The sequence below is a fragment of the Elgaria multicarinata genome, chromosome 11, assembly GCF_023053635.1.
Source record: "Elgaria multicarinata webbii isolate HBS135686 ecotype San Diego chromosome 11, rElgMul1.1.pri, whole genome shotgun sequence".
In the NCBI taxonomy this organism is placed as follows: Eukaryota; Metazoa; Chordata; class Lepidosauria; order Squamata; family Anguidae; genus Elgaria; species Elgaria multicarinata.
The window spans coordinates 7,596,931-7,624,638 of record NC_086181.1 but is presented as its reverse complement, the minus strand read 5'-3'; the positions used below and the strand labels follow the sequence as shown (position 1 = coordinate 7,624,638).

At 43.3% G+C, this 27,708-nt stretch overlaps 2 protein-coding genes across 3 annotated transcripts in view; both read left to right on the top strand.

The window, feature by feature from the left end:
- The window catches only part of LOC134406609 (collagen alpha-1(XVIII) chain-like), a 37,287-nt gene extending 30,180 nt beyond the window's left edge, over window positions 1-7,107 (top strand). Inside the window, exons 21-25 of the mRNA XM_063138115.1 lie at window positions 409-471; window positions 3,761-3,829; window positions 4,258-4,452; window positions 4,901-5,022; window positions 6,507-7,107. Coding sequence (XP_062994185.1) covers window positions 409-471; window positions 3,761-3,829; window positions 4,258-4,452; window positions 4,901-5,022; window positions 6,507-6,702 — 645 coding nt within the window. The 3' untranslated portion in view covers window positions 6,703-7,107. The remainder of the gene's footprint in view (window positions 1-408; window positions 472-3,760; window positions 3,830-4,257; window positions 4,453-4,900; window positions 5,023-6,506) is intronic.
- Window positions 7,108-14,478: 7,371 nt separating this feature from the next.
- TOP2A (DNA topoisomerase II alpha) overlaps window positions 14,479-27,708 on the top strand; it is a 41,921-nt gene continuing 28,691 nt past the window's right edge. For both annotated transcript variants that reach the window (XM_063137347.1, XM_063137346.1), the window contains exons 1-11: window positions 14,479-14,564; window positions 18,436-18,588; window positions 19,567-19,657; window positions 19,955-20,018; window positions 22,787-22,932; window positions 24,235-24,332; window positions 24,821-25,033; window positions 25,193-25,366; window positions 26,418-26,519; window positions 27,081-27,218; window positions 27,392-27,530. In XM_063137347.1, coding sequence (XP_062993417.1) covers window positions 14,532-14,564; window positions 18,436-18,588; window positions 19,567-19,657; window positions 19,955-20,018; window positions 22,787-22,932; window positions 24,235-24,332; window positions 24,821-25,033; window positions 25,193-25,366; window positions 26,418-26,519; window positions 27,081-27,218; window positions 27,392-27,530 — 1,351 coding nt within the window. In that variant the 5' untranslated portion in view covers window positions 14,479-14,531. The remainder of the gene's footprint in view (window positions 14,565-18,435; window positions 18,589-19,566; window positions 19,658-19,954; window positions 20,019-22,786; window positions 22,933-24,234; window positions 24,333-24,820; window positions 25,034-25,192; window positions 25,367-26,417; window positions 26,520-27,080; window positions 27,219-27,391; window positions 27,531-27,708) is intronic.

Sequence of the window (27,708 nt, the reverse complement as noted above, 5' to 3'; positions counted from 1 at the left end):
GCCTGGGTCCTTCTCCCTTCCTTTCCATCAACCTTCCCCCCCCCCACCCCCCGGTCCCTGCCATAGTGTTTCACCTCATATCTCCTGTCCCTCCCTGCTCGGTCGTCCAGTTTGGGCTTGCCAGTCAGCAGCCCAAGCATCAGTTCCCAGCATCACCACTCATTGCTGTCTCAGCTGGATATTTTCCCTATGAGGGAGGAGCTGGCCCTTGCCGGTGAGCCCTGGCACTCTCTGTAATAGTGGAACTTTCATAGTGTGGCTTGGCTCATTTGCTTGAGTTACCTAAAATACTGACTCTGATGGCATATTTATTAACTCTAACATTTGAAAACAAATCATCATATTTACATTTATTTCATTTTAGTTCAGACTTAAATACATCTCTGCTTATTCTTATCTCTTGATCAGTTGGAGGATTCGGAGGCTTTATTTCTTGGTGATGACCCTTTGGTGTCTACAGAGAAAAATCAGGTGAGGAATTCTCCCAGCTTCTGATGCCATGCCAATGCTTGCTCAGCAGGCCTATTGCTCAGGTGTTGTCTTTTCTGGATTTTGCTCTGAAACAGCAATGACAAGAAATTGCTTAAATACAAAGGAGAGTGAAATGGAGGGATGAGAATCTCTACCCCACTCTGCCCCTTCAACCAAAGAAACCTAATCCCATCATGTATTAATTCATCTGGGTGACACACTTGGAGAACAAGGTTAACTATTGGATAAAGTAATAAGATTAAGAGTCTTTCTACACAAGTCATGTATAGTGTGCTCATGATTCCTTACTTATGATAGTCTGCATATCCTTTACACGATTGTGTCATCCTTCAGGGCCTCTTTCATGCTTTACAACAATTTTAGCATGGGTTATTTTTCTAATGAAGAAAGTATCGTATTTGTGAATGGCGGGATAAAGCCTAGTGTAATTCCACAATTTTGCTATACCACAGCACCACCTAGTGCTTGTATAACAGAAAATAAGGAAGAGAAAGGCCCCACCACTACCACCACCAGAAATAAATACGTGTAAAGATGCTGATCTTAATCCTGCAAAGAATACAGAAACAAAAGCCTTATTAAAGTGATGGTTTAAGTCTATAGTGTAGATATGTCCTAAGTAATGTAAGCCCCTGGGGATAGGGACCTGCCCTCCTATGTTTTTGTAAAGCACCTGGGCCTCTTGTTAACATCTTCATATAGGGTGATCAATTTGAATCATGATTTAAATCATTGACTTAATCCAAGTTTCCCAGTGTAACCTTTTCATATATTTCCTGAACTATGGTGCAAATCTGAACACTAAGCCATATTAATTTACAGCCAAAAAGGGTATTACAAGCAGGCTTTGCATATTTGTCTCACTGTATTTATTTTGCATGCTTTCCTTCTTACCTATAGAGGGTACATTCCCACCACATTCCACTAAAGTCAATCATTTTCACAGTCAAGAAGCCATAAATGGTGGCTTAAAAGAGATTAGGCTAAAATGTTTCACTGGTTTCAAAACAATTGTGACTGACATCAAAGTTAATTATTCCAAATATCTTTTGCATTCACTCAATTTCATCATTCCAAGGATCTCGGAGATATCAGTTTTATCCACATCTTCGAGTTTTTGACGAAGATAAGTAACTAGTGTATTATTTGCATTTTACCCAATGAAAAGTCCAGTAACATAGGTGACTTTTAGAAGCGGCAAACACAGCTGGATCAAAAAGCTAAATTAACACTTGTTTAAGTTGAATAAACTGTCATCCAGGAAACTGAAGTAAATGATACAGTTTTTAATACTTCAAAAGTTTTTTTAAAAAGCATCGAAAAAATAATTTTGTGCAAAGTAGTAATACTATGGGAGGCCCAAATTATCTCTCCCCACCCAATCTATGAGCTATTTTTAAACTAGGGTTCTCCCACAATGTAAATTTTTCATGAGTTTAAGGGTCAAAACAATACCTATGATCCAATAAACTCTCTGACTAGGTTCGGATGTCATGATAATCTATGATGGGTTAAATAAGACACGAGGGCTTATTTAACCCATCATGGGTTACCTTGTCATCTGTTGGGGTTTTTTTAACCCACAATGGAGTATTTGGCCAAAATAACCCTCTCCAGTAACCCACAGTCCACAGAGTATGTTATTTAACCCATCATGGGTTATTGTTTTTGTGGCGGTCTCAGTGGGTTATTTTGGTCACCTACAGTCACTTGGCAAGAGTGGTCAAAACTGTTGCTGCTGCTCTCCTCCAGATCTATGTAACCATGATCTACCTAGCAACTGATTGCACTCACAGCCTGCCCCCGCCTGCCCCCAGTGGTGTGCTCGGCAATCTCCCAAAACGCTAAACAACTTGAGGCCAGGATACCTGAAAGAGTGCCTTCTCCCCTATCAAGCTGCCCGATCACTGAGGCTACTAGCCCTGATGGTTGTGTGCTATCCCCAGTATTTGAGGTAGTAAGCCTGTGTGCAACAGTTGCTGGGCAACATGGGTGGGAGGGTGCTGATGCCTTGGTGGTCCCTAGGCGACAGCTGGTTGGCCACTGTGTGAACCAAGTGCTGGACTAGATGGACCCTCAATATGATCCAGCATAGCACATCTTATGTTCTTAAAGTGATGCCCAAACACAGTCCCCCTTCTCTCTCTCTGGCCCTGTTCAAAAGACACCTTAAACCACGTTTTTAACTATGGTGGTTAAGCCAGAAAGCCGGGCTGTGTTCAGAAGACACCTTAAACCACTGCTTTACTCACTGTGGTTAAAGCCATGATTTAAGTTGCTTTTTGAACACGGCCTGGCTTTATGGCTTAACCAGCATGGTAAAAGCCATGGTTTAAGGTGTCTTCTGAATGGTCTCTCTCTCTGTCTGTCTGTCTGATATTATTATGCTCTGTTGTAATCTGCCTTGAAGATCATTTGATCAAAAGGCAGGATACAGATCTAAATAAATACATAATAAATTAACCCTGCATCTCTAAGTCCAAAAGGATGAAATCCAAGCAGCAACTCATGCAGCATCAACTAGCATTTCCCAGAGGATTCCTCCAGTAAGTCCAACCAGAGGTGCATGCAAGAGAATGAAACTGTTGGCAGAATAGTTTTCCTTTTTGAAATACTTTTTGAATTAACTCATACTGCTGTTAATATAACAACGCAGTTTGGGTCTTGATACCAGAAGTGCTACAATATGTTTCACTGATTTCAAAACAACTTGCAATTGACATACAAGTTCATTATTCCAAAAATCTCAGAGATAACAGCTTTATCCAGATCTTTGAACTTCTAATCAACATACACCCAATGAAAAGTCCAGTAACAAAGCTGAAGTGTTAGAAGCTGCAAACACATCTGGACTAAATGGCTGAAATAACAATTGTTTAAGTTGAATAAACTACCAACCAGGACTCTGAGGTAAATGATATACAGCTTTTAATACTTCAAAAGCTTCAAAAGAAGTATCAGAAAAAATATTATTTTCCGAAGTAATAATACTATGGAAGGCCCAATTTACCTCCACCACCCCACACCCAACCTATGAGCTATTTTTAAATTCATATTCTTCCACAATGTAAACTTTTCATGAGTATAAAGGTCAAAACAATACCTACAACCCAATACTCTCTCTGTGTGTGTGTGTGTGTGTGTGTGTGTGTGTGTATATCAGTGTCTTATATTATTATGATCTATTGCAAGCCATTTTAAGGATCATTTCATCAAAAGGTAGGATCCAGATGTAAATCAATCAATAATGTTAACCCTGCATCTCTAGGTCCAAAAGGATGAAATCCAAGCAGTGACTCGGGCTGCATCAACTAGCAACTCCCAGAGGATTCCTTCGGTAAGTTCACCCAGAGCTGCATGCAAGAGAGTGAAACTTGGCATAATAGTTTGCCTTTCTGACATACCACACATACTGCTGTCTAATGTAACAACACAGTTACAGTCTGGTTTAACTATGACAGCTTCTCCCAAGAAGTTTTTGTGAGGGCGTAGGGAATTCTGGAAAACGTTGATAGAACTGAATTCACACGGCTCTTTGGTTCGTAGCCATGACAGCTAACTGAAATTGGTTTCAACAGGTGGTATAGAGCCTGTTTGTTAAAGATATGGCATGAAAGCTGGTAAAGCAAAGAGCTGATGGTGTGGGATCAGCTGTTCTTCTGGTTCATCAACTCCACCCAATTGAATGAAGGCCTCCTTAAGAATAATATATTCATCTACACTTTTATGTACATGTATTTATCAAGGCTCTCTCCTATTTTCTAGCTTCGCCTAGTGGCGCTCAACATCCCCCTGACTGGTGACATGAATGGGATTGGCGGTGCTGACCTGCAGTGCTATCAGCAGGCACAGGCGGCAAACCTGTATGGAACTTTCCGGGCCTTCCTGTCCTCAACCACTCAAAGCCTAGTCTCAATTGTGAAGAGAACTGACCGGAGCCTGCCTATTGTCAACCTTAAGGTTAGTAACAAAATTCTGATACAGACACCCTTCCTGAGCAGAGTTCTGGAGAGGGAAGCACATGGCAGCTGACCAGGAATTGCCAAACTAATTCCAATAACTAAAAGCTGTTCAGTGCTTGCTTGCTTCTCCTTGTGAATCTCCAGTTGCTTTGCTTTACAACTTCCATGAACCCTCACCATTGGCTATGCTGGCTAAGGCTAATTGGAGATGTGGAGCTCCACATATTTTGGCCTACAACTTGCTCACCCCTGCTGTTCAGGAAATGCAGGCCGAGCATTCAGGTTGACACCTGAAGACACTAGCTGGCATTCCTTTTTACAGGTGCCTGATACTGTTCCTTAGGATGAGGAACTGAATTTCTGATGCTTGGGGCTGCGAACAATGGAGCAGAAGCTGCAGCGTCTGTTGATTGTTTTTAAATTGATAACTATTGTTTCCATTACAGGGCCAACGATTGGCAAAAAGCTGGAATTCCCTCTTCAGTAGAGATGGCCCTTCTCATTTCAACTCAATGAGGTTCCCCATCTACACATTCAATGGGCTTAATGTCATAACAGATCCTACATGGTGAGCATGGCGTGGTGAGAGAAAGCATCCATAGGGATGTGTCACTATATAGGATGTACAATTGGGGAATCCCAGAATATATTCGTCCACTGCCCTGGCTTATCTTGTAAGAGAGCTGTAAGGATTACTGAGAGAATATACATGGGTCGCTTCGAGCACTGTGGGTAAAGGTACTATGTAAACCCATATTATTACTGAGGCCTAGGGCCAAAGTAGGGTAACAGTAGCCATTTTGCGTGTTTAATAGGGCTGTGCTTCGCTTCGCTTCAGATCGGAGAAGCGATAGTGAGGCGGCCTGATTCGCCTCTGACAAAGGCGGAGATGGATCAGGTCGGGGGAGCTGCGGATCGAGACCAAGCGGATCCTTCGCCTCGATCCAGAGCTCCGAAAAAAAGGTAAGTGGGGGCTTACCTGGCACTGCCGCAGTCCATGCGGTGATAGCGACAGAGCCAGGTAAGGGGAAGGGCGGCTTACCTGGCTCTGTCGCGGTCCGGGGGCGGCTTCAACTGAGGCCAAGGATTCAAACCAGAAGACCAGGCCGCTGTGGCCTGGTCTTCCTGTTTGAGTCCTCTGCCTCAGTTGAAGCCACTGCCAGACCACGAAGGAGGCAGGTAAGTTGTGAGGATGTAGGGGGGCCTTACCTGGCGCCACCGCCGCCCTCCGATTTGGATCCGGAGCTCCGCAGCGGAGCGGACCATAGGCGGATTGGCGCGGGGTGGAGCGGACCCGATCCGAAAGTTGTGGATCGGGAACCGGAGCGGATCGGGCAGGGGGGCAGTCCGTGCACAGCCCTAGTGTTTAAATATGGAAATGCCTCAATCACATAGAAAAAGATGGAGGGGGCTGATTTGAGGAGTGATTTTGAGTGCTGAACCCTCTTTTTGCCTGTGCCTTTCCTCCCCCACAGCTTGTCTCCCCAAGTGTTTTTCCCCTAAGCTGAGTTCTAATTTGGGAAGTGGTGGCTGGGTGAAAAGCAAATGCAGAGAGGAACACATGCAAGGAGCTGTGCATCCCTTTTTCTGTTCAACTACAACACAACCTCTCCAGCCCCCTCTTTCTCTGTCACTGAGACAGTTCCATATTCATATATGTAGAATTGTTGCCAGTGACCTGGTTCGCATGATCAAAACTGTGGCTTATTTAAATTGTGGTGCGTGCGGGGTGCTATTTCCATAACCACTGCCCAGGCATGGCTTGTCATCTGAACCAAGGCTGCATGGCCTGTTGTAGGGTTATTGGAGGGTTGTATCCTCCTTCATCAAGCCATGCCGCCCAGGTATCGATGACATGACAAGCTGCTCTCCACATGCAATTATGGAAATTGTGCCCTGCACTCACTGTGGATTAAATAAACCACGGCTTCTTATTTTGATGGTTGTGTGAACCAGCCCATTGTCTAATTTAGGAGTAATGGACCAGCAAGATCACCTAATGCTTTCTTGTGCAGTGCGGTTGACTTCCTCTGTCTCCTTTTGTATGTCCAGGACATATAAGGTGGTCTGGCATGGCATCAAGCTCCATGGAGGCCCGTCCCAAAATCAAAACTGCCGGGACTGGCGAACAGCATTCCACCAGTCAGAAGGCCTTGCCTCGTCTCCAACTGGCAGCAAGTTTCTCACAGAAAACAAACATAGCTGCTCAAATTCCCTGGTGGTTCTGTGTGTGGAGAACACCTTCTGATATGTGCATATACGGGTGAGCACAGCCTCGGATGGACAAGGATCACCAGAAGGATCTAGTTGCTGCCGAGCCTGGATTGAGTTGAATGAAAGAGGCTCATGTGCTAAGGGAAGAGGTGGGAAGCACAGATACTCCTCTCTCCACACCCATCATGGCTGCAGGGGGGAGTCTGTGAAGAAACAAAGCCATCTGTTGCCCTACAACACGGCCTATTGCCTGGTGTGCTGTTGTGCAGAAACAACACCTCATAACAGCCAGGTGCAAATGGTGCTGCTTGTCCCTTGGCTTCAGCACATAGGTAGGGCCTCCACCTGTAAGGAGATGTATGGGCGCGCTCTCTCTTTCTCTCTCTCTCTCTCTCTCTCTCACACACACACACAAATCTTTACTTGGCAAAAAGGTGGCAGAAGGATGCATTGGGCACATAAATGTGCTTTGGGGGGGGGGACTTAAGTGTCTTTTTTTATATAGAATTCTTGCAAAAGGAACCCAAATCTGACAGAGAAGAGGGAGTATCCAGGTTCCTGGCATATTTACACTTCTTAAAAATCCTAGCGTTGTTGCCTCTATAGCTGGGAGGCAATGGATATGGGACAGCTAGTGCAAACCCTTGCATTTACATCTGAAGCGGATTCAGGATCCTCTTGACAAGAGCCAAGGAAGAAAGTTTCACACCCACCTCTCTAGGTAGCTTGTAAACCAGTGAGCAGGGCGTGTTGTTTGTTATTGTTTGTTATTGATCTTATCTAAGGCTCTCTGCCAGCCTTTTTGGCTGAAGGGCAGGGTAAAAATGCTTTAACATAAATAAATTTTTGTACATTCCCAACTGGAAGTGTCTCATTGTAGAAAATAAGTGATGTCAGGTATCTCAGTTAACAGATTATATTTATCCCAGATTAACATTAAATTTTAAACTCAAGGACCCGTTTTGAACCTAGTTTAACCAAGCAATTGTCACTAATGGAATCCTTGACATAGATCATTTTATTTATTTCCTGCTATTATGAAATTGTTCAACGAACCAGTCGCCCATAGCAATTGCCTGCGTGGTCTCATAGAATGTTAACATCGGTACATTAATTTCTGGCTCTCTCTTTCGATGAAGGATTATGAAAGAGATACTATACCATTTGCTTATCGTTAATAAAATCCGTTTGCATCTTTCCTGATCACATCAAGGTTGCATCAGCACACGTAGCAAAAGGAGGAGAGATAGAATTCCAAACAACCGACATTTTAACAATTGTTATATGAGTTCCATTATAATTTCAATTTCCCCCACTTTCAGAGATCATTATCACTTTTCCCCATGACTGAAATAAGATAAAATAGTTCATATACATCAGCTCACAATTTTGTGCCTAGATACATAAACCCTCCTCCCCCCACGCCACCCCAAAAAGCAAGAAGCTCCTTTCCTCATTCTTTGATGGCTAAGACATTCCAGTTTAACATCATTCAATGTTACTTAATTTCTTCAGTACTTCCTCTCCAGAATGTACTGAGTTTAGTAATAGGAGCATTATCTGCACATGCTATAAGTTTATTTTGAAGGTTTGCAATCATCACACATTGAATACAATGTTAGATCTAATTGAAATCAACAATACCTCAGTCCAAGAAAGCTGAAGATAAGTGACAGCCCTGTTTAGTCACTCTTCCTAAAGCTATTCATCTTCTAAACACTGACTATCAATCAGAATCTTTATTGAGTTATTAGATACGAGAGATATCCACTATCTAAACGTGGCACCAATGGCAAATATTTGAATAACTTTAATTTAACAGGACCACTCTTACTCTATCGAGACCTTCTGAGCATCAGGAAAGACTATCAGTTCTTCTATAATCATTTTTTGCCTTAACAATCCAACTGTGCAACCTCATACTTTTAGTGCCAAATATGAACGCATTTAATTGCTTCTGCCATTGTTGTATCTGCTTTTTTGGGATCCAAACTTTTAGTGTTTGAAATAAAAATAAAAGTTTAGGAAGTGAAATCATTTTAATAGCAATTAAGCAGTCTGAGATACCCAATTGCTGCTTCTTCCACCTCTTTATTTCAGTACTAATGATTTTCCATACTTATAATTTGCTTCATATACTTTATTTAAATTTTTAGTAATTTGGACCCCCAGATACCTAAAACTAACGTGGCAGAATGATATTCCCATCCTTTCAGCCAATTGTTTTTGAGTTGCTGGAGGTAGATTTAAACACATTATTTCAGATTTTCTATCATTTACCTTTAAGCCAGCCACAGAACAAAACTCCTCTAATTCTTTTTTCAAGTATGGACCTATATTGATTGGTTGATTTGTAGTCAGTACCATGTAATCCGCATAAAGACCTAAGAGGTACTCCTCATTTTCTATTTTAACTCCCTTGATGTTTGGATTATTCTAAAGATTTTGTGTCAGGGGTCCCAGTGTCCATATAAATATCAGTGGTGAGAGAGGGCAACCTTGGTTTGTGTCCCTTCTCAGGTCAGTATTATCTGAGTTAACATTATCTACCCTGATGCTGTGGAGTTACTATATATCTTACCTAATATATTCAGGAAACTTTGTTCAATTTTCATCTTATTTAAGACCTCTTTCAGTAATGGCCACTCCAAGTAATCAAAGGCCTTGAAAATATCTAGTGACATTACTGCTAAGGGGAGCTTGTTTGACTTAGAATGGTATAATATATTCAGTAATTTTCAAATAGGGTCAGAGATTTGGTGCCGAGGGACAAAACCTGTCTGGTCTAGATGAATATTCGGCAATTGTATTTAACTTTATAACCAACTTAACACTATTTAAACAAATCATAACTATGCCTATTCGGGGTATTTCCCACAAATAAACAAACACTCCATTACCCTATCTTGGGTCCTCTGTTACATATTTCCCTTCTTCCCCATAGCTCGGGGTTGCAGCTCTCAACATGAGGAGATGCTCTAAAAAAAAGAGAGAGAAGTAGGTGAGCCAAAGTTGTTCATGATCAGTTTTCCACCACCCCACAGTCACCTCTGCATATGATAACCTGCTTCCCTCCAGATATTTGAGATTACAAGTCCCAGCATTCCTGACCATGGGACATACTGACTTGCAATGATGGGAGTTGTAGTCCAACAATCTTTTAGATTGTAAGCCTGTGGGCAGGGACTGTCAAGAAATACTTTTGTAAGCCGCTGTGAGAGCCTTTTTTGGCTGAATGGCGGCATAAAAATCCTTAAATAAATAAATACCTTTTGAGGGCACCAGGTTGGGGAAGGGCTGATCTAAACAAAAAAAAAGGGGAAGTAGGTGGCCCTAAGTTGTTCATCGTCAGTTTTCCACAACCCCACAGTCACCTCTACATATCATATTCTCCATCCTGTCCTCATGGTTTATCTGCTTTGGGAGAATGAGAATTTCACTGGCACTTTCTGCCTCCTTAGGAAGGATGTGGCATTAAGGCTTATGAGCCTTAACTCCCAATTTCCCTGCTTTTTGGTGCTTGGTTGAAAACTGTAGAGCCTTAACATTGTTTTGTAAACCGTAGGTTTTTTGTTGACAACCAAACCAGAATCAGCCAGGATATTACACCATGTTGATATCCAATATTAAATCAAAGCTAGTGTTGTGTTGAACTAATTTTTCAAATTAATTAATTAATTAACCAAAATGCTTAAATCTCCCTCATTTTTAAAGAAAAAGAGATGAAACTTGGCAGCATTATAGCTCTTAAGTAGGGATTTAGCTATGCCAAGTTTGAAGCAGTTGCATTCATGCCTTGATATTTTGGGATTTTTTTTTAAAAAAAAATCAAACACAAATCTCCTCTTTGGGGTCTAGGACCTTGAGCAGTACAAGTTTTAAAAAACTGAAATTAAAGATAGAGATGGAACTTAAGAGCATGGTAGCTCTTAAGTAGGGCTTTTAGCATACCAAGTTGGAATCAGATTGGTTCATGCCTTGATTGTTAGGGTTTTTAAAAAGTCAAACTTTTTTAAAAACCTAAAAATGAAGGCATGAACCAATCTGATTCCAACTTGGCATGGCTGAATTCTTGCACAGGCTGCATTTCCATCCCTAGACATTTACTCAAAGTAAGACCCATTGAATTTCCTTGGTTCTTGAAAAGCAACATACTTGCTTTTAGATTTGCCAGTCTCAGCACTCTATGTGTGCTATGAATGCTTGTTCTGTCTGTCCCTATAGTTTCCTGCAAGGCCCAGCCAGAGAGGCCAGTAAATTAAACCCAGGGTTGATCAAGTTCATCTGAGGTCGGATTTCTGGCAGACCTAGCCAGGCATTTTATGGCCTGTTAGTCCCTCTGTTTGGTAGCCTGCAGGAGCATCTGCCTCATAAAGCAAATGGCCACATGAGAACTGTTATTTTGGTCTACTACTTTGTTTCTCTTTAATAGTCTGTGATCCAGACCTCTTCAGAAGGGGGAATAGTGTTACGTGGTTGGGGAGAGTCTAAATGATCTCCAGGGTCCCTTACTCTGTGCTTCTGATCGCAAAGAGATTGAGGATTCCCCCCCCCCAACTCTGTTATCCTTGAAGTTGAAAATAGATTTTATAACATAAACAGGAAAACAGTGAATTTTAACTTGTTAAACCAATGAAAATATGCCTCACAAGAAGTCTTAAGATATGGTTTATAAAGAAAAGTAAATGCAAAAGAACATCAAATACAGAAGTGAAATGTGAAAAAAGCCCTCCCTGGACCCCTTGGACCTTAATAATTACAGACCAGTATCAAATCTTCTATTTTTCAGCAAAGTGATTGAGGACAGTTGCCTTCCAACTCCAAGCAGTTTTGGGTGATACAGATTTTCTAGACCCATTTCAAACTGGCTTCAGAGCAGGATACGGAGTTGAGACTGCTATGGTCACCTTAGTGTAGTGGTTCCCAAACTTTTTCAGGTCACCGCCCCCTGGGTTCCACAAACTCATGCCCAGTGCCCCCTACCCTATAAAAATCATTATTCAGAATAGCGGTTTTCAACGACCCACTAAGGAAGATAATAACAATAAAATTCAAACTAGTAACAATTAATTGAATATTTATTCAAAATCCAAAGCACCTGCCGCAGGCTTGCCGAGGGAGGGAGGGAAAAGAGAGCGAACGCCTCTGTTTTGCAGCCAGCGTGGCGGGGCACACCAAGCAGGGTATGTCTCTTCATTAGCATTTTGGTGCTTTTGAAACATTTCAATTCACTGTTAAAAGGACTCTTTTTAAACGGTATTAATACATGTGTGGATTCTTCCCCTATATGGTTTGCGACCAAACTACCTTCTCCCATAAAAATGTCCCTGGGCTTTAAGACCTTCTGGAGAGGCGCTTCTTAGAAAAGACCACCTCGAGCGACCCCCTGCCGCCCCCTTGCCTCTTAATGCCCCCCTATGCAATCCCACCGCCCACAAGGGGGCAGTACTGCCCACCTTGGGAATCACTGCCTTAGTGGATGATCTTTGCAAGAGTATTGACAGGGGGAGTGTGTCCCTGCTGGTGCTTTTGGACCTCTCAGCGGCTTTCGATACCATCGACCATGGTATCCTTCTGGAACGTCTCAGGGGATTGGGAATCGGGGGCACCTCTCGTGTAAGTTCCAGATGGTGATGCTTGGGGATAGCTGCCTGCTCCTTAAAGAAGGAGCTGTTGTATGGCATACCACAAGGCGCCATCCTATTCCCAATGCTGTTCAACATCTACATGAAACCACTGGCAGAGATCATCCGGAGGCATGGGGCGGGGTGCTATCAGTATGCTGATGACACCCAAATATATTTCTCTGTGCCTTCAACAACAGCATCAGCTAAGGATAGTGTGTCTCCTCTGAATGAATGCTTAGAGGCGGTAATGGGCTGGATGAGGAATCCAGCTGAATCCAGACAAGACGGAGGTGCTTACTGTCAAAGGCCACAACCTGAGTTTAAAGATGTGTCAATCACTTCTGGATGGGGTTACACTCCCCCTGAAAGACTGCATTCGCAGCTTGGAACGGCAAGGAGTGCCTACTATCAGCTTAGGCTGATACGCCAGCTGCACCCCTTCCTAGAGTTGGAAGACTTAAAGACAGTAGTGCATGTGCTGGTAACTTCGAGGCTCAACCTCTGCAATGCACTCTACATAGGGCTACCTTTGTGCCTAATCTGGAAACTTCAACTAGTTCAAAATATGGCTGCCAGGTTGATCACCAATACACCCAGGGGTGACCACATTACATCAGTTTTAAAATCTCTTCACTGGCTGCCAATTAGTTTCCAGGCGAAGTATAAAGTGTTGGTTATTACCTTTAAAGCTCTACATGGTTTGGGTCCAGGTTACCTGCGGGATCGCCTTCTCCCGTGCAATCTGCCCCGTACACTCAGGTCCTCTGGGAAGGGTTTACTCAAGTCAGCCACAACTAGGGTGGTAACTGTTACCCAGAGGACCTTTTCTTCTACTGCCCCCAGACTGAGGAATGGCCTGCCGGAGATTCATCAGCTTAAAGCTCTCTCTGAGTTTAAGATAGCTGTAAAGACTATTTTCCGGCAGGCCTACCCAGATGAATTTTAAACCTAAGAATTTTAAGATGCTATGATTGTTATTTTAATATCGTATTGGTTTTATATGCTCTTTTAACTAATTTTATGTATTATATTGTGTTTGGTGTTAGAATAATATATTTATTTATTACCCGCCTTGATCCAGAGGGAGAGGCGTGTAATAAATAAATATATTATTATTATTATATTTGTATCCTTCCTTTTGCCCAATGCTGGGCCTCAAGGCGGCCTTACAAAATGAAAACATATACAGCTAAAGCCTCTAAATAGAAATATACAAAAGTTAAAAACATAATTAAATACATTTCAATATTAAAGCATTTAAAACTTTTAAAACATTTGTTCTGCTAAGTGCAAAAGAAGTTCTAATGTCACAAAGCAGCTTAACTAGACTATTCCCATTCGGGGAACTGAGAGGGTGGCTTCTACATTATTGATCCCTTTCAGATGTATGATTGGGGCCATCTCATGCTGGCTCCAATCAGCCCATATGGCAAATTGGGTACACTGGGCAATGCTGGTTTCTTGTGCTCACTTAAATTGGTGTCATGGGTAGAGTAAAAAATACCTGCTTTTTTCCCTGAGAAACTTATTGCATATTGATCTATTACATTTTTATAACTCCCAATAGACGAAGCTCTCTAGCACCAGACTCCTCCGCTTCTCGGCGCCATTTCCTTCTCTGCGGGTGGAAAGCGGCCGTTGCAAGATCAATCCGCTCCCTTCTCCCTCCATTACACGCGGGGGGGGGGGAGGAGGAGGCGGTAGTTGGGGGGATCGTTTCTTTTCTTTTTCTTCTAAAGAAGTATTTTGAACACTCCAGTTTTGTCCCGATTGGTTGAATAACGGCTACTCCCCTTTCCGTCCTCCCTCTCCGCTCTGCTGTACCAAGCGACGATTGGTCCGTCTGTCAGAGAGACCGGCAGCGATTGGCCAGGCGGCGTTTGAGCGGGCTGAGGCGAGGCTTTCGAAGTGAGCCTAGTCTTAAAGTGTTTCCCCCACCCGCGTCTTTGTCCGCTGCTTTTTGCCTCCAGTTAGTTAGGCGTTTGGTTAAGCCAGGCTCAGGAAAGCGAGCGGCCCGAACAGCAGCCGGTGGCGGAGGCGCGAGAGCCTGAGGCGAATATCGGGTGCCGAGAGGTGGGCGCGGACGCTTCTTTTCGTTGCCAGCTGCCCTCCGCCCGCGACCCCCCTCCCCATATATCGCTCGGCAACGCGCCCGTCGTGCCGTTAAACTCCCCGCCGCCGGCTCACTCTTTTCACGAGACCGCCAAGTCCCTCTACTTGCCTCTGCAAACCTATTATGGATCTCGACGACTCCTTTTCCCCGCTCAAGGTGAGTCTTTCCAACCCAACCCACCAAACTATCACTTCCACATCCCTCCCCCACCCCCTCATCGTCTTCCCAACTTCCCAACATTTAATTAAAACATTAAATGTTTTAATTTTACATTAAAAAACGTAATTTATTTCCATTTTTTTATCCACCCTCTCATGACTCTTATCTCCCCCCCCCCCTTAATGTTGTCTGACTGGAACCTCTTTCCTGTCTAGAATAGCGGGTTGGATCTATATATAGTCAGGGAAATAAGTCCCATTTATTTCCCTGGGTTTAGTCTGAAGCGAGGAGGAGCTGAGGAGCCTTATGACAAAGGTGAAAGAAGAAAGTGCAAAAGCCGGGTTGCAGTTAAACCTCAAAAAAACCAAGATTATGGCAACCAGCTTGATTGGTAACTGGCAAATAGAGGGAGAAAACGTGGAGGCAGTGACAGGCTTTGTATTTCTGGGCGCAAAGATTACTGCAGACGCTGACTGCAGCCAGGAAATCAGAAGACGTTTACTTCTTGGGAGGAGAGCAATGACAAATCTTGATAAAATAGTAAGAGAAGAGTCGGAAACGACTGAACGAATAAACAACAAAAATGGCTAAATCGCAGCCTTGTTCATCCTGGTGTGCATAGAATCAGAATAGTAGAGTTGGAAGAGGCCTAAAAAGGCCATCGAGTCCAAACCCCTGCTCAATGCAGGAATCAAGATGTGCTGAACTACATACCCAACTGTGCTGGACAGGTCTTATGGGAGTTGTAGCCCACTTCTGGAGAGTGCAGATTGGGCAAATCTTACATATATGAACGTTTTATGATCTTGTGAAAGAGTGCCTGTAGCTCAGTAGTGGAGCACATGCTTTTCATGCAGAAGGTCCCAGGAAAAACCAATAGAGGTAGGGACATTAAAACTAAATATAGACTAGTATGACCACGCTACGGTTAAAAAGCTTTCGAGAAAAGAAAAGTTTTCAGGCATTTGAGGGATACCTCAAAGAACTGAGTGAGTGTGGTGTGCATGTTCCTGTTCCGTTTTCCCCACTCCACCCCAGATTTTATCCGGTCAACAAAACCATTGAGGCAGGTTAAGTTCAGAAACAGTAATCTGTACATGAATTCTTTAGCTTACGTAGAGAAGTTATGTCTTGCCTTAAGACCTAATTAATATTTTAAACAGCATAAAACAAATATAGAAAACAAGCAATAAATAACAGCAGGCAGCATAAAATACTGCAGTAGTAAAACTCAATTGCCTTTTATTTGAAGGCATGGGTGACCTGGTGCCTAAAGCTTAACAGGGTTGGTGCCAGGTGATCATCCATGGGAAGGGATGAATATAAGTGAATTGTCCTCCATCACAAAGGAGGACCTGTATACAAGAGCAACATGTCTAAATTCCCAAGGTGGGAGAACACAGAGAAGATACTCCAAGAAGGTCTCAACATCTAGGCAGGTTGAATGGTAACAATTAGCCCTTTAGATGTTCAGTTTTCAACATATGAATAGTTTTAAAGGACAACACAAGAATTTTTGAGCTGGAACACCAAGTCAGTGGAGATACCACTGGTAATATGTGTTCTGTGTGCCTAATTACCATCAATAATCTAGCTGCCATATTTTGTATCAGTTGAAATTTCCAAGTGGTTGTCAAAGACAGACCTGCGTACAAAGATGCAGTGATCTAATCTGCAAAATGTGTATATCTTTGATCCATTGCTATCTCCCAATTCCAAGTATATTCATGTTTATTTACATTTGTTCCCATTTTATTGTGATTCCCCCTTCATTTTAGCTCTCTTCCCAATTATTCTCATAACCCCCATTTCTGTTAAAAGTACCACCAGCATCAGTGCCTCAGTGCTCCTCTACCAGTCCCATCATGTTCTGTAAAGTCCCCCACACATTTTAGTATGGGGGGGGGGGTGGCAGTAAAACTTTCTGCTTGCTCTTTTTCCTCACCTCCAAGTATATTGCCATAAACATGGGTAAACTGGGCATCAGGGCATCTGAACTGGGTCTCTTGTGATCCTAGAATAGCTACTTGTTTTTTCATCCCCCGGCCATCCATTTTAGTTTGAAGGGATTAGCTCCCTAAAATATAACACAGTGAGCTATGCTGGATCTCATTTAATCCAGCATCCTATTTGAAACAGAGGCCAAGCAGATGTATCTGGGAAGCCCACAGACAGGATATAAAGGCAGCTTGTATGGGTGTGCTCGGACTGTTGCTTAAGTAGTCCCCTGTTGGGGAGCCGCTATCGGGGGCTCCCCACACTTCCTGGGATAGGCACATGCCATTCCTGCGTGGGGTGCTGCTGATTGCTGTGCCCCATGTGTTCACAAGGATGTACACATCTCCCCCTCCACCGCGATCCATTTGGAGATTGGCTCGAAGGGCTGGAATGGATTGTAGAGTGGGGGCAAAGGATGTCTCCCATGGCTTGACAAGCAACATCAAACCATGGGAGAAATCCAGCTGCTTATTTTGGGGGGGGGGGCACAAGGATCTGTCCTGTCCCCATTCGCCACATGAGAAGGGCAGGGATGCACAAGCATCTCCTGTTCATCACAGCTGCAGGACAGATCTTTGCACCAGCGCAGCACCCCTCCTTCCCCGTCAGGGCCATCACAATAGGAAAGGGGGTGGTGATGGGGAAGATCGCGCTGTACTAGGGTGCCACCATTCCGTGGGGAGGAGCATGGGGGGGAGAGATGCAGTGCATAGAGACATGCTGCGGCGATGCGCCCACTGGTGCTTGCTGTGGCGGCCACAGAGGGAAAGGCGGTGGCGACGCATCCTTCACCGATGGATGGATCTCGTCCCCTGACATGTGAGGAGCCTGTGCCACAGCTTGTGGCTTCTTTGGTGTGCATGCGCAGATAAACCCGCGCTGCGCCCATCACAGAAGCAACAAGCTGTGAAATGGTCTCTTCACATGTCAGGGGATGAGATCCATCCATCGGTGAAGGATGCGTCGCCACCGCCTTTCCCTCTGTGGCCGCCACAGCAAGCACCAGTGGGCGCATCGCCACAGCATGTCTCTATGCACTGCGTCTCTCTCCCCCCCCCCCATGCTCCTCCCCACGGAATGGTGGCACCCTAGTACAATAAGTGGGAAGCAGCAACGCCATTTGGTGAGGATGGTGCAGGGCAGGGAGACGAATAGTCAACAGAGTGTGAATACTCTGCTCCACACATGACTACTTCTGTGTCGCCCAAGTGCAGCACGCAAATAGTCATCTGTGAGGTTAACTATTCACACTTAGTTGATTAAAGTGTTGTCTGAACACACCCTATGTCTGAATCATCCAGTGTTCAGAAGCATCATGGAAGTTAATTTTAGGTATTGTGGGTATAGTAGCCATTGACCTGGTTCGGACGTCACAACAGCCCAGGAGTTTATTTTTTAACTGGGTTGTTTTGAACCAAGTGGTTCCCATTGCCCTATTGCTCCCACCGTGGGAGGAGCAAGGCAATTCATGCATAAACATGATATCTGAGGTAGGATTTCTGGATTGTCTTCCTCCAACAATCCAGAAATCCTGCTTCACACGGCTTGCTTAACAATCCAGGGACAGAATGTTCCTGGGCTGTTTATTCCAGTGGAAGCAGTTGAGCAGTGGGAACCAGTTTGTTCCTGCTTCGTTCATAACCCAGAATTTAAAACAACTCTGTGTTGTTGTGATGCCATTGATAGCTGAGCACAATTACTTATCTCCTTTATCTTCCCAGTTTAATTCCTTCATTCAAAACTATAGCTTGGGCATATATTCATATTTTCTGTTTTTATTTCCAGCCTAGTCTTTAATTGTAGGCACCCACCCAGCTATTCTTCCTTGCAGACTGTTTCATCATGATGGTTTTACTTTGTTTCCAATCAGGCAGTGGATGCGAACCCCAAAGTGGGTAAGATCAAGAATGAGGATTCCAAAAAGAGGTTGTCTGTTGAAAGAATCTACCAGAAGAAAACACAGCTAGAGCATATATTGCTCCGCCCTGATACATACATTGGCTCTGTGGAACAAGTAACCCAGGTAAAAAAGCCTTTATTTGGGGATTTGGGTTAGAGACTGAATGTGTTGCACTAAATTTGAAGAAGCTTTTCAAGTTACTTTGTTCTGCTAAGCACAAAGGAAGTTCTAATGTCACAACACAGCTTAACTAGACTATTCTCATTTGGGGAATTGAGTGGGTGGGTTCTACATTATTGATCTCTGTCTTTCAGATGTATGCCATCTCATGGTGGCTCCAATCAGCCCATATGGCAAATGGGTACACTGGACAATGCTGGTTTCTTGTGCTCACTTAAATTGGTGTCATGGGTAGAGTAAAAATACCTCCTTTTTTCCTGAGAAACTTATTGCACTGCCAAGTTGTGCATTCCAGTATCCAACTTAAAGTATGAGATGCCAATGTTTGGGTGAACCAACAGACAAATAAAATTAAACTTCCAATCCATGGGCTAAATGAGCTGGTTCACACAACACGCTGGGTTCATCATGAGTCAAATAATCCACAGTGAGCCCAGCGCGTTGTGCGAACCAGCTCAATGTCGCCCATAGGGCTTCCAACTCTGACTCGTATCCACTCCATACTGTAATTTATCTTTTTAAAAGCCTCCATTGGCACAAATGGAGGCTTTTAAAAAGCTTGATTGTCACAGGGAGGAGCATTTTTAGTGAATGTTGGTGGCTGCTATCAGCTTTTAGCGGGGAGGCCTTCCCACCTTTGGCATGAAGAACCCTTGAAGCTTGCTTTAAAGGGAATGTAGCCCTCAGGCCAAAAAGGGTTCCCACTCCTGAATTAAATAGTTGACATTCTGTGTCTATTCTGCAGTTATTTCTCTGACTGCCATCCTTTCCTTCTCTTGCCACTTAAAAGTTATTTCCAGTCTTGCAGTACAAACCACTTGCTAACCATGAGTTCACCTTAGTAGAAAGCAATGTTCTATAGCTAAATTGTTTTTAAAGTCATGAATGAAACATTGCTACTTTTTTAAATTATCTTTTCAGCAAATGTGGGTGTTTGATGAAGATGGTGAACTGAATTGCAGGGATGTCACCTTTGTACCTGGCCTGTATAAAATCTTTGATGAAATCCTAGGTATGTTGAGATGCTGTAGATGAAATACATTTGTGGTGAAGCATTAGGTATTTTCTTGGCATATCTTTTAGTACCAATTGTTGAATGGAATGAAATGCACAGCAATTGCAGTTGAAGTTAAGGTTGGCTTGGTGAAATTTCTAGTTTGACCACAGGCTCATTGCTTGAATGAGTTGCTAGCATAGCCTCATTTGAAAAAGGCTAATTGCAGTTAACCAGGTGGGGACTAGTTAGGTCAAGAAATTAATTGATAAGTACTGGCCTGTCACTAACAATGTATATCTTTCTCCATTTTAGTCAATGCTGCTGATAACAAGCAGAGAGATAAGAACATGTCTTGTATCAAAGTTACAATTGACCCGTAAGTTTTGTTTGGGCTTTTCTTTTGTATTTCTTAGTTTCTTCAAGCGCTGGTGTATGCAGGGGAAGGGGATGTGTAGTTCATCTATTTGAAACTAAATCTGTGCTCTACTAGAATTCTACTTAGTGAGCATTGTTGCCTGCTTAAATTGTTAGTGAGTTGGTAGGACACTGTGCCAAAAGGTTGTTAGCATCAATGTAGAATGGGTTACAGGTGTCTATACACATGTATAGGTTCTATTCCCTTCCTCTAGCTCTCATGTACCTGGTAGCTCATCCACTGAGCCTTCCTTTCTTGCGGTGCTGTTAGTTAATGCCAAGTCGGTTCATGATAAGACCACTCTGGCGAGATTTAATCATGGATGAGAAAGCTGACATGGCATGTATTGCTGAAACTTGGGTGGGTGAGATGGGTGGGATTGATCTGACCCAACTCTGTCCACCTGGGTACTCAGTGCAGCACCAACGTAGTTTGGAGGGGGTTGCTGTGATTCATAGATCTTCCATCTCTATCACCAGGAAACCACTCCACCTTGGAGCAGGCCTTGAGGGGTTGCACCTGGTGTTGGGCCATAGAGACAGATTGGGGATGCTGCTGCTGCCCAGCATCCTCCCTGACTGAACTGGGCAGAGGTGGTTTCAAGTGTGATGTTGGAGGAACCCAGGATGGTGGTTCTGCGTGACTTCAACTTCCATGCTGAGGCTGTCTCTGGAACTCCAGCTCGGGACTTCATGGCCTCCATGATAACCATGGGGCAGTCTCAGTTTGTCAGTGGCCCAACACATGAAGCAGGGCATACCCTTGATTTGGTTTTTGCTCCAAGCTTTGAGATGGGTAGTATGAAGACGGGGAGGGGGGTGGTTTTCCAAGTTTCCCCATTGTCATGGCCGGACCATTTCCTGATGAGATTTGAACTCATGGTGTTACTCCCCTCCTGCAAGGGTGGGAGACCCATTCAGATGGTCCGCCCCTGGAGACTGATGGAATCCAACGGATTCCTGAATGCTCTATGGGGATTTTCCAGTGGAGAGAGCTTGTGATCCAGCCAAGGCCCTAGCCTCACTGTGGAACAATGAGATGCGGAGGGTCACCGACTTGATTGCATTTGAGTGCCCTCTCCAGCCCTGTAAAGCCCGCTCTGCTCCTTAGTATACTAGGGAGCTGCAGTCAATGAAGCATGCTGGATGTCGGCTAGAGCACAAATAATGCAAGACTCGAAGAGAAGATGACTGAACATGCACTAGAGCACTTAATCGTGCCTATTGTGTGGCAGTGCAGGCAGCAAAGAAGGCTTATTTTGCTACCTCCATTGAGTTCTTGAGTAGCCATCTAGTGGAGCTCTTCCAGGTGGTCCAGGGGCTGTTAACACCTTCCCCAGCAAATGGAGCCCCGTCCCTGTCGAGGATGCGCTGTGACCTTTTGCATTGCACTTTGAGGACAAAATCGCTTGTCTCCACAGAGAGCTTGATGCTGTTGTTAGTCCAGCTCCAATTGATGCCACCAACTGCCCGGTTTTGTGGGATAAGTTCCAGATATTGCAGCCTGATGATGTGGACAAGGTGCTTGCAGCAGTGCGACCAACCACTTGCCCTCTCGATCCCTGTCCCTCCTGGCTTATAAAAGCAAGCTGAGGTGGTTTAACTGGGTGGGTCGAGGGGGTGATAAATGTTTCCCTTCAGGAAGGAGTGGTCCCTGCTGTCCTTAAAGAGGCAATAGTGCAACCACTGCTGAAGAAGCCCACCCTGGACCCAATGGTACTAGACAACTACTGTCCAGTCGCAAACACCCCCTTTTTAGGGAAGGTACTTGAGAGGGTTGTGGCAGAGCAATTGCAGGCACTTTTGGAGGAAACGGATTATCTAGACCCATTCCAGTCTGGGTTTCAATCTGGTTACAGGACTGAATCAGCCTTGGTCACCCTGATGGATGACCTTTATCAAGAGAGGGATGGGGGAGTGCAACCCTGTTAATTCTGCTCGATCTTTCATCAGTTTTTGATATCAACAACCGTTGTATCCTCCTGGATCAACTCTGTCGGATGGGCATTGGAAGCGCTGTGCTACAGTGGTTCCAGTCCTACTTATGAGGTCATTTTCAGAGAGTAACATTGTGCGACCACTCCTCGGCCCCGTGGCAATTGAGCATGCCACAGAGCACCATCCTGTCCCCACTGATGTTTAACATCTATATGAAGTCGCTAGGAGTGGTCGTTAGGGGATTTGGACCTAAATGCCATCAATATGCTGATGACATGCAGCTCTATCTCCCTGTGCAACTGAATCAGGTGAGGCTGTGCAGGTCCTGGACCAGTGCCTAGACTCAGTAAGGGGCTGGATGAGGGCCAATAAACTGAAACTAAACTCTGGCAAGACGGAAGTCCTGTGGGTGAGTGGTTCCCGGGTTCCGGAGCTAGGCTCATTGCCTGTTCTGGATGGGGTTGCACTGCCTCTGAAAGATCAGGTTTGTAGTTTGGGGGTACTCAAAATAGAACTTTTGTCATATTCATGAGCTTTTTCAAAAGCTGTACTATTAAACAAAAGCAGTACTAGTAAACCAGAAGTCTAATAGTAGATTTGTAACTTAGGATTGCCTGTCATTGGGTGAATAAAGATCTTATTTTGGGTCTGTAGAGATGAGAAATTGAAGAAACTAAGGGGTTGTGGACAACAGTGCTGAACAGCTCTTCTAGGGTGAATTTGAAATTAAGTCTATGAACGGTGTGGCTTTACCTGTTCTTGATTCATAAGGGGTTTGTTTTCTCTTTCTAGGGAGAATAACACAATCTCTGTGTGGAACAATGGAAAAGGGATTCCTGTTGTAGAACACAAAGTTGAGAAAGTCTATGTGCCAGCTCTTATTTTTGGGCAGCTTTTAACCTCTAGCAACTATGATGATGAAGAGAAGAAAGTAACAGGTTAGAGGAAAACTTCAATAAGAATTATTAACCAGCCTAGAAGTGACTCTGAAGCTTGAGAATTTCTGCAGGGTGGGTTATCGTGTTGTCTGAAGACAGATGGGGTGGCTTGTTAACCACACAGCGTAGCATGCTAACCACCTTGAACAACTCAACAACAAACCATGGGTTCTCAACATGGCTTGTTTGAGAAAAATAAGCCACACTTCATGGTTACCAAGCTACCCTGGATGCATTCAGCCAATACAATAACCCATAGTTCAACAAACAACCCACGGTTCAAGACAACTCACCCTCAATCACTGATTGTGGTTTAGCATGTTGTGTGATCAGCTCCATATGCTGTGTTCAGACAACATGCTAACTCATCATTCAACAAACAGCCCATGGTTCAAACAACCCACTCTCAATCAGTGAGTGTGGGTTAGCATGCTGTGTGAACAGCTCCTATGGCTTTAGGGGCTAGCCCCTTTCAAAAAATTTAACTATGCCTTTGCTAGGATCTTCATTAGCTGGAGCTTGCATTCCTATTGCAGAACTACAAGATGGGAATGAGCACTCAAATATTCATTCCACAATAATTACCTTTACCTTAGTTCTTTTCTCCCATCCGATAATGTATACTAGAATTTGTATTTTACACATGGAGGAGAGAAAAACTACCTGTTTACTACTAATATTGCTCTTCCATTGTACGCACTAGAATGAACAATGGGTAAATAACACATAATTTAACATGCAATATTTAAAATATGAGACCTATTTTTTACCCGTTGCCTGAAAGCAGTACGCTGGGTGAGCTATGCTTAACTTGCATCTGTTGAGCTAAAGCAGGGGTGAGGAATCTACGGCAATTCCAATTGTTGGACTTCAACTTAAATCATACCTATCCATGCTGGCTGGGGCTGATGGGAACTGGACTCCAACAGCATCTGTAGGGTCACAGGTTGCTCAACCCTTAGCTAAAGGAAGTGGGGGCAAAAAGTAGAAGAGGGAACAACACATCCCATGCTAGCAACTCTTGGCAGCATAGGACAATGTGGGTGTTCCAGGGAAAGATAATGTAGAAATGGCCCGTATGTGGGGGGGTTTCAGGGGGGTATTCTAAGGGTGAGGGCAGTGGATTTAAGGTTTCAATGTTGAGTTGAAGCAGTCCTGTCCACACTTGCTTGGGATCAAGCCCCAATTAACCAAATTAGGCATATTTCTAAGTAAAAATACCTAGAATTGGGCTATATACCTCCTAAACTATACTAAGTTTTATGGTGTGTTATTAGCCTGACTTGTTTCCTCTTGTTCCAGGTGGCCGAAATGGTTATGGAGCAAAGTTGTGCAACATCTTTAGTACTAAATTTACAGTGGAAACTGCATGCAGAGAATATAAGAAGCTCTTTAAACAGGTATGGGGACCTTGTAATCATATTAATGATTTTGTCGTTTTAAGCTGCAGGCCCCAAAGGCTGTATAATTTTTATACCAACTTTGAAATTTGTTCCACATTTGCTGGGGGCCCAGGCATCAGCTGCAGTTCTAACTATTGTGCTTATACATCTTAAATACTTCCTGAGAATCACAAAGTGGCTTTAGTTAAGGGAGTTGGGCCAACAAGCTGCTTACTGTATTTCTTCCCTGATTCGAACTACCGTATTTCTTCGATTGTAAGACGCCATCGATTGTAAGACTCACGCTAATTTCAGTACCACCAACAGAAAAGAAAAAAACTAAGACACCCGCGATTCTAAGACGTACCCCATTTTTAGAGATGTTTATATGGGGGGAAAAGTGCGTCTTAGAATCGAAGAAATAGGGTATCTCCTGTAGGTAAAATAATACATCTGTCCATTACTGTAGCTGAAATTTTTTAACTGCTCTTGATTTTCTCTCTCAGACTTGGTCTAATAATATGAATAAGGCAGGAGAGATGAAATTAAAGTATTTTGATGGTGAGGACTTCACGTGCATCACTTTCCAGCCGGATCTGTCAAAATTTAAAATGACCACACTGGACAAAGACATTGTGGCTCTAATGTCTCGCAGAGCTTATGATATTGCAGGATCTGCTAAAGATGTCAAAGTCTTCTTGAACGGAAAGAAGCTACCTGTGAGTGATTTTTTTGTTGCCTTTTTCAGCAATGAGTTGTTGATTGGGATTTGGGAGAAGCAATCTTACTATATGCAGAGTCCATTGGCTGTGTATAGCCCTCCTTACCTAGCATGTTAACAACCACAGCAATGTTAAGTTACCTGCCTGTCTCTGTAGGTCAAAGGATTCCGCAGCTATGTAGATATGTATATAAAGGACAAGCTGGATGAAACTGGCAATCCATTGAAAGTTATCCATGAAGAAGTGAATGGCCGGTGGGAAGTGTGTCTAACAATGAGTGAAAAGGGCTTCCAGCAAGTTAGCTTCGTCAATAGCATTGCTACAACTAAGGTAACTAGTTGCAGTGGTATAGTCTAGCTATTCTGAATTTGTCTTGGTAATTGTTTAGTAATAAACTGCAACTCAGAAACTTCACTGAAGGAAGAGACCATCTTTCTCATTTGGTAGCTGTTACATTTCTAAAGTAGGCCGTAAGATTTCAATTAAACTGTTTTTTCCAAAATGTGCAAAGTCTTCCACTACATGTCTGTGTTTTAATTAATAATCGCTATGGGATGACATGTTGCGTTGCGGGAACTAAGCAAACCAGGCAGTATCTCTAAAGAGTCCCGAAGTTTGGGACACCTTCCTTCCCTACTATTGATATGGTTGAACTAACTTTGGAGATATGTCCGTACTTGCACATGTAAATTTATTTATTTTATTTGTATGCAGCCTTTCTACCAAGAAAATGGTAGAAGGTAGCTATTTATTTTCTAATAATCCCAACAAAGTATAATAAAATCTCAGGTAAAAACAACCGAAGAAGACTTTTCATTTTTATAGGTTCAATGTGCAGGCCATTTTGAAATATTTTCTAAAATACGCTAAGAGATTTTGCCAAACCTTTCTTTGGGAAATTAATTAAGCTAAAAATATCATTTAACTCACCCCATCTATACACATATTACCACTTAAAGATACGGCAATATTATGCAGTGAGAACAAGACAGCTTTATTCATTTGAAATTTTAACTTTAAGCAAGCTGGCAAAGGTCCTGTACCCATTTATTTATTTATTTATTACATTTCTATACTGCCCAATAGCCGAAGCGTTCTGGGCGGTTACCTTTTCCAATTGAAAACACTTGAGAAATAAACCTTAACAAATTTAAGTTCTTGAGTCAAGGTAAATCAGTTTAGCTCAGTGTGAACATGGACAAATATAAATCTTCCTCGTACATAAAATAGCACCATTCAGCGCAAGAGCAGGGTAGAAATCAAAATGTATTTTAGGCCACTTGTGCTTGATAATTTGCTACAAACCAAAGCCCCTTGCATTTTTATTGTAATAAGCCGTGCAAGAAAGTTTGCTAATACTTGGGTTCTCTTTTTGTTATAGGGTGGCAGACATGTAGACTATGTTGCTGACCAGATTATCAACAAACTCATAGACGTGGTAAAGAAAAAGAACAAAGGTGGAGTTGGAGTGAAGCCTTTCCAGGTGCAAGTCCCAAATTTTCCTGTTCTCGCAGTTCTCTTGGGCATTTTAATGCCACATTGTAAACTTGTACCAAAATGTTTAATTGTAGGCTTCGTAAGCTTCAATCTCATGAAAGTGCAGTTGAACCTTCAGTTTGTTTCCCCAGCTATGTATTACAGCGTCCTACAGTGTAAATGCAGATTAAGCAAGATAAGATTCTGTAAACATAAGGGTTCCTTGAGTGATATGTTAACTAGATGCGAAGGTGGATGGGCCTTGTACCTTTCATTGCGTAGAAGAGGAAATATTATGTGGAGCTTACCAGATTCAGCTTTTGTGCCCCTACACAACAAGCATAGATAGATAAAATGGTGCTTTCTACATACTTTGCTCACTTCCGAACCCCTCCTCTGCCCCTTTTGATATAGTAGGTTACCCTTCTTTTGGGAGACATACTGTTCCCGTAGTTAGCTTGGGAGCCTAGGCACATATCACCATTCCAGCCGGGGAAATTTGAGAAATAAAGCTGCCCAATAAGCTAAACATTTGCAGTCTGTAATGACACTTGTATCTGAATTCTAGGTGAAGAATCACATGTGGGTATTTGTTAACTGCTTGATTGAAAATCCAACTTTTGACTCCCAAACAAAGGAGAATATGACTCTTCAGGCAAAGGCCTTTGGCTCAGTATGCAAGTTGAGCGAAAAATTTATCAAGGGGGTAAGTGCTAAGACGTTCATTGTGTTGCCTGCTGCTTGTTTTGTGTGTTTTTTTGGAGGGGACTGGAGCCAGAGTTGAGCTCTAAATGAATTCCAACTCAAGTAGGACAAAAAAGCGGCCTGCTGGCACTCTTCAGGCTTCCTTTCACAGGCAATTCTCTTCTTTCTTTCTAGGCAGTTGGTTGTGGCATTGTGGAAAGTATTCTGAATTGGGTGAAGTTTAAAGCCATGACTCAACTAAACAAGAAGTGTTCTGCTGTAAAACATACTAGAATTAAAGGAATACCTAAACTGGATGATGCCAATGATGCTGGTATGTGTTCTAAGAAAGTTACTAGTCCCGAAGCCTTGCTATTTATTAGAAGTTGAGTATTGGTTCCTACAGGACTACTCAACCCAGATTCCTGAGTAACAGGGGCAGACTGGCACAATGTATGGGGCTGGTGAGAGGATGGACTTAGCGTCCTTGCTGCCGACTGCAGTTTGGCCCC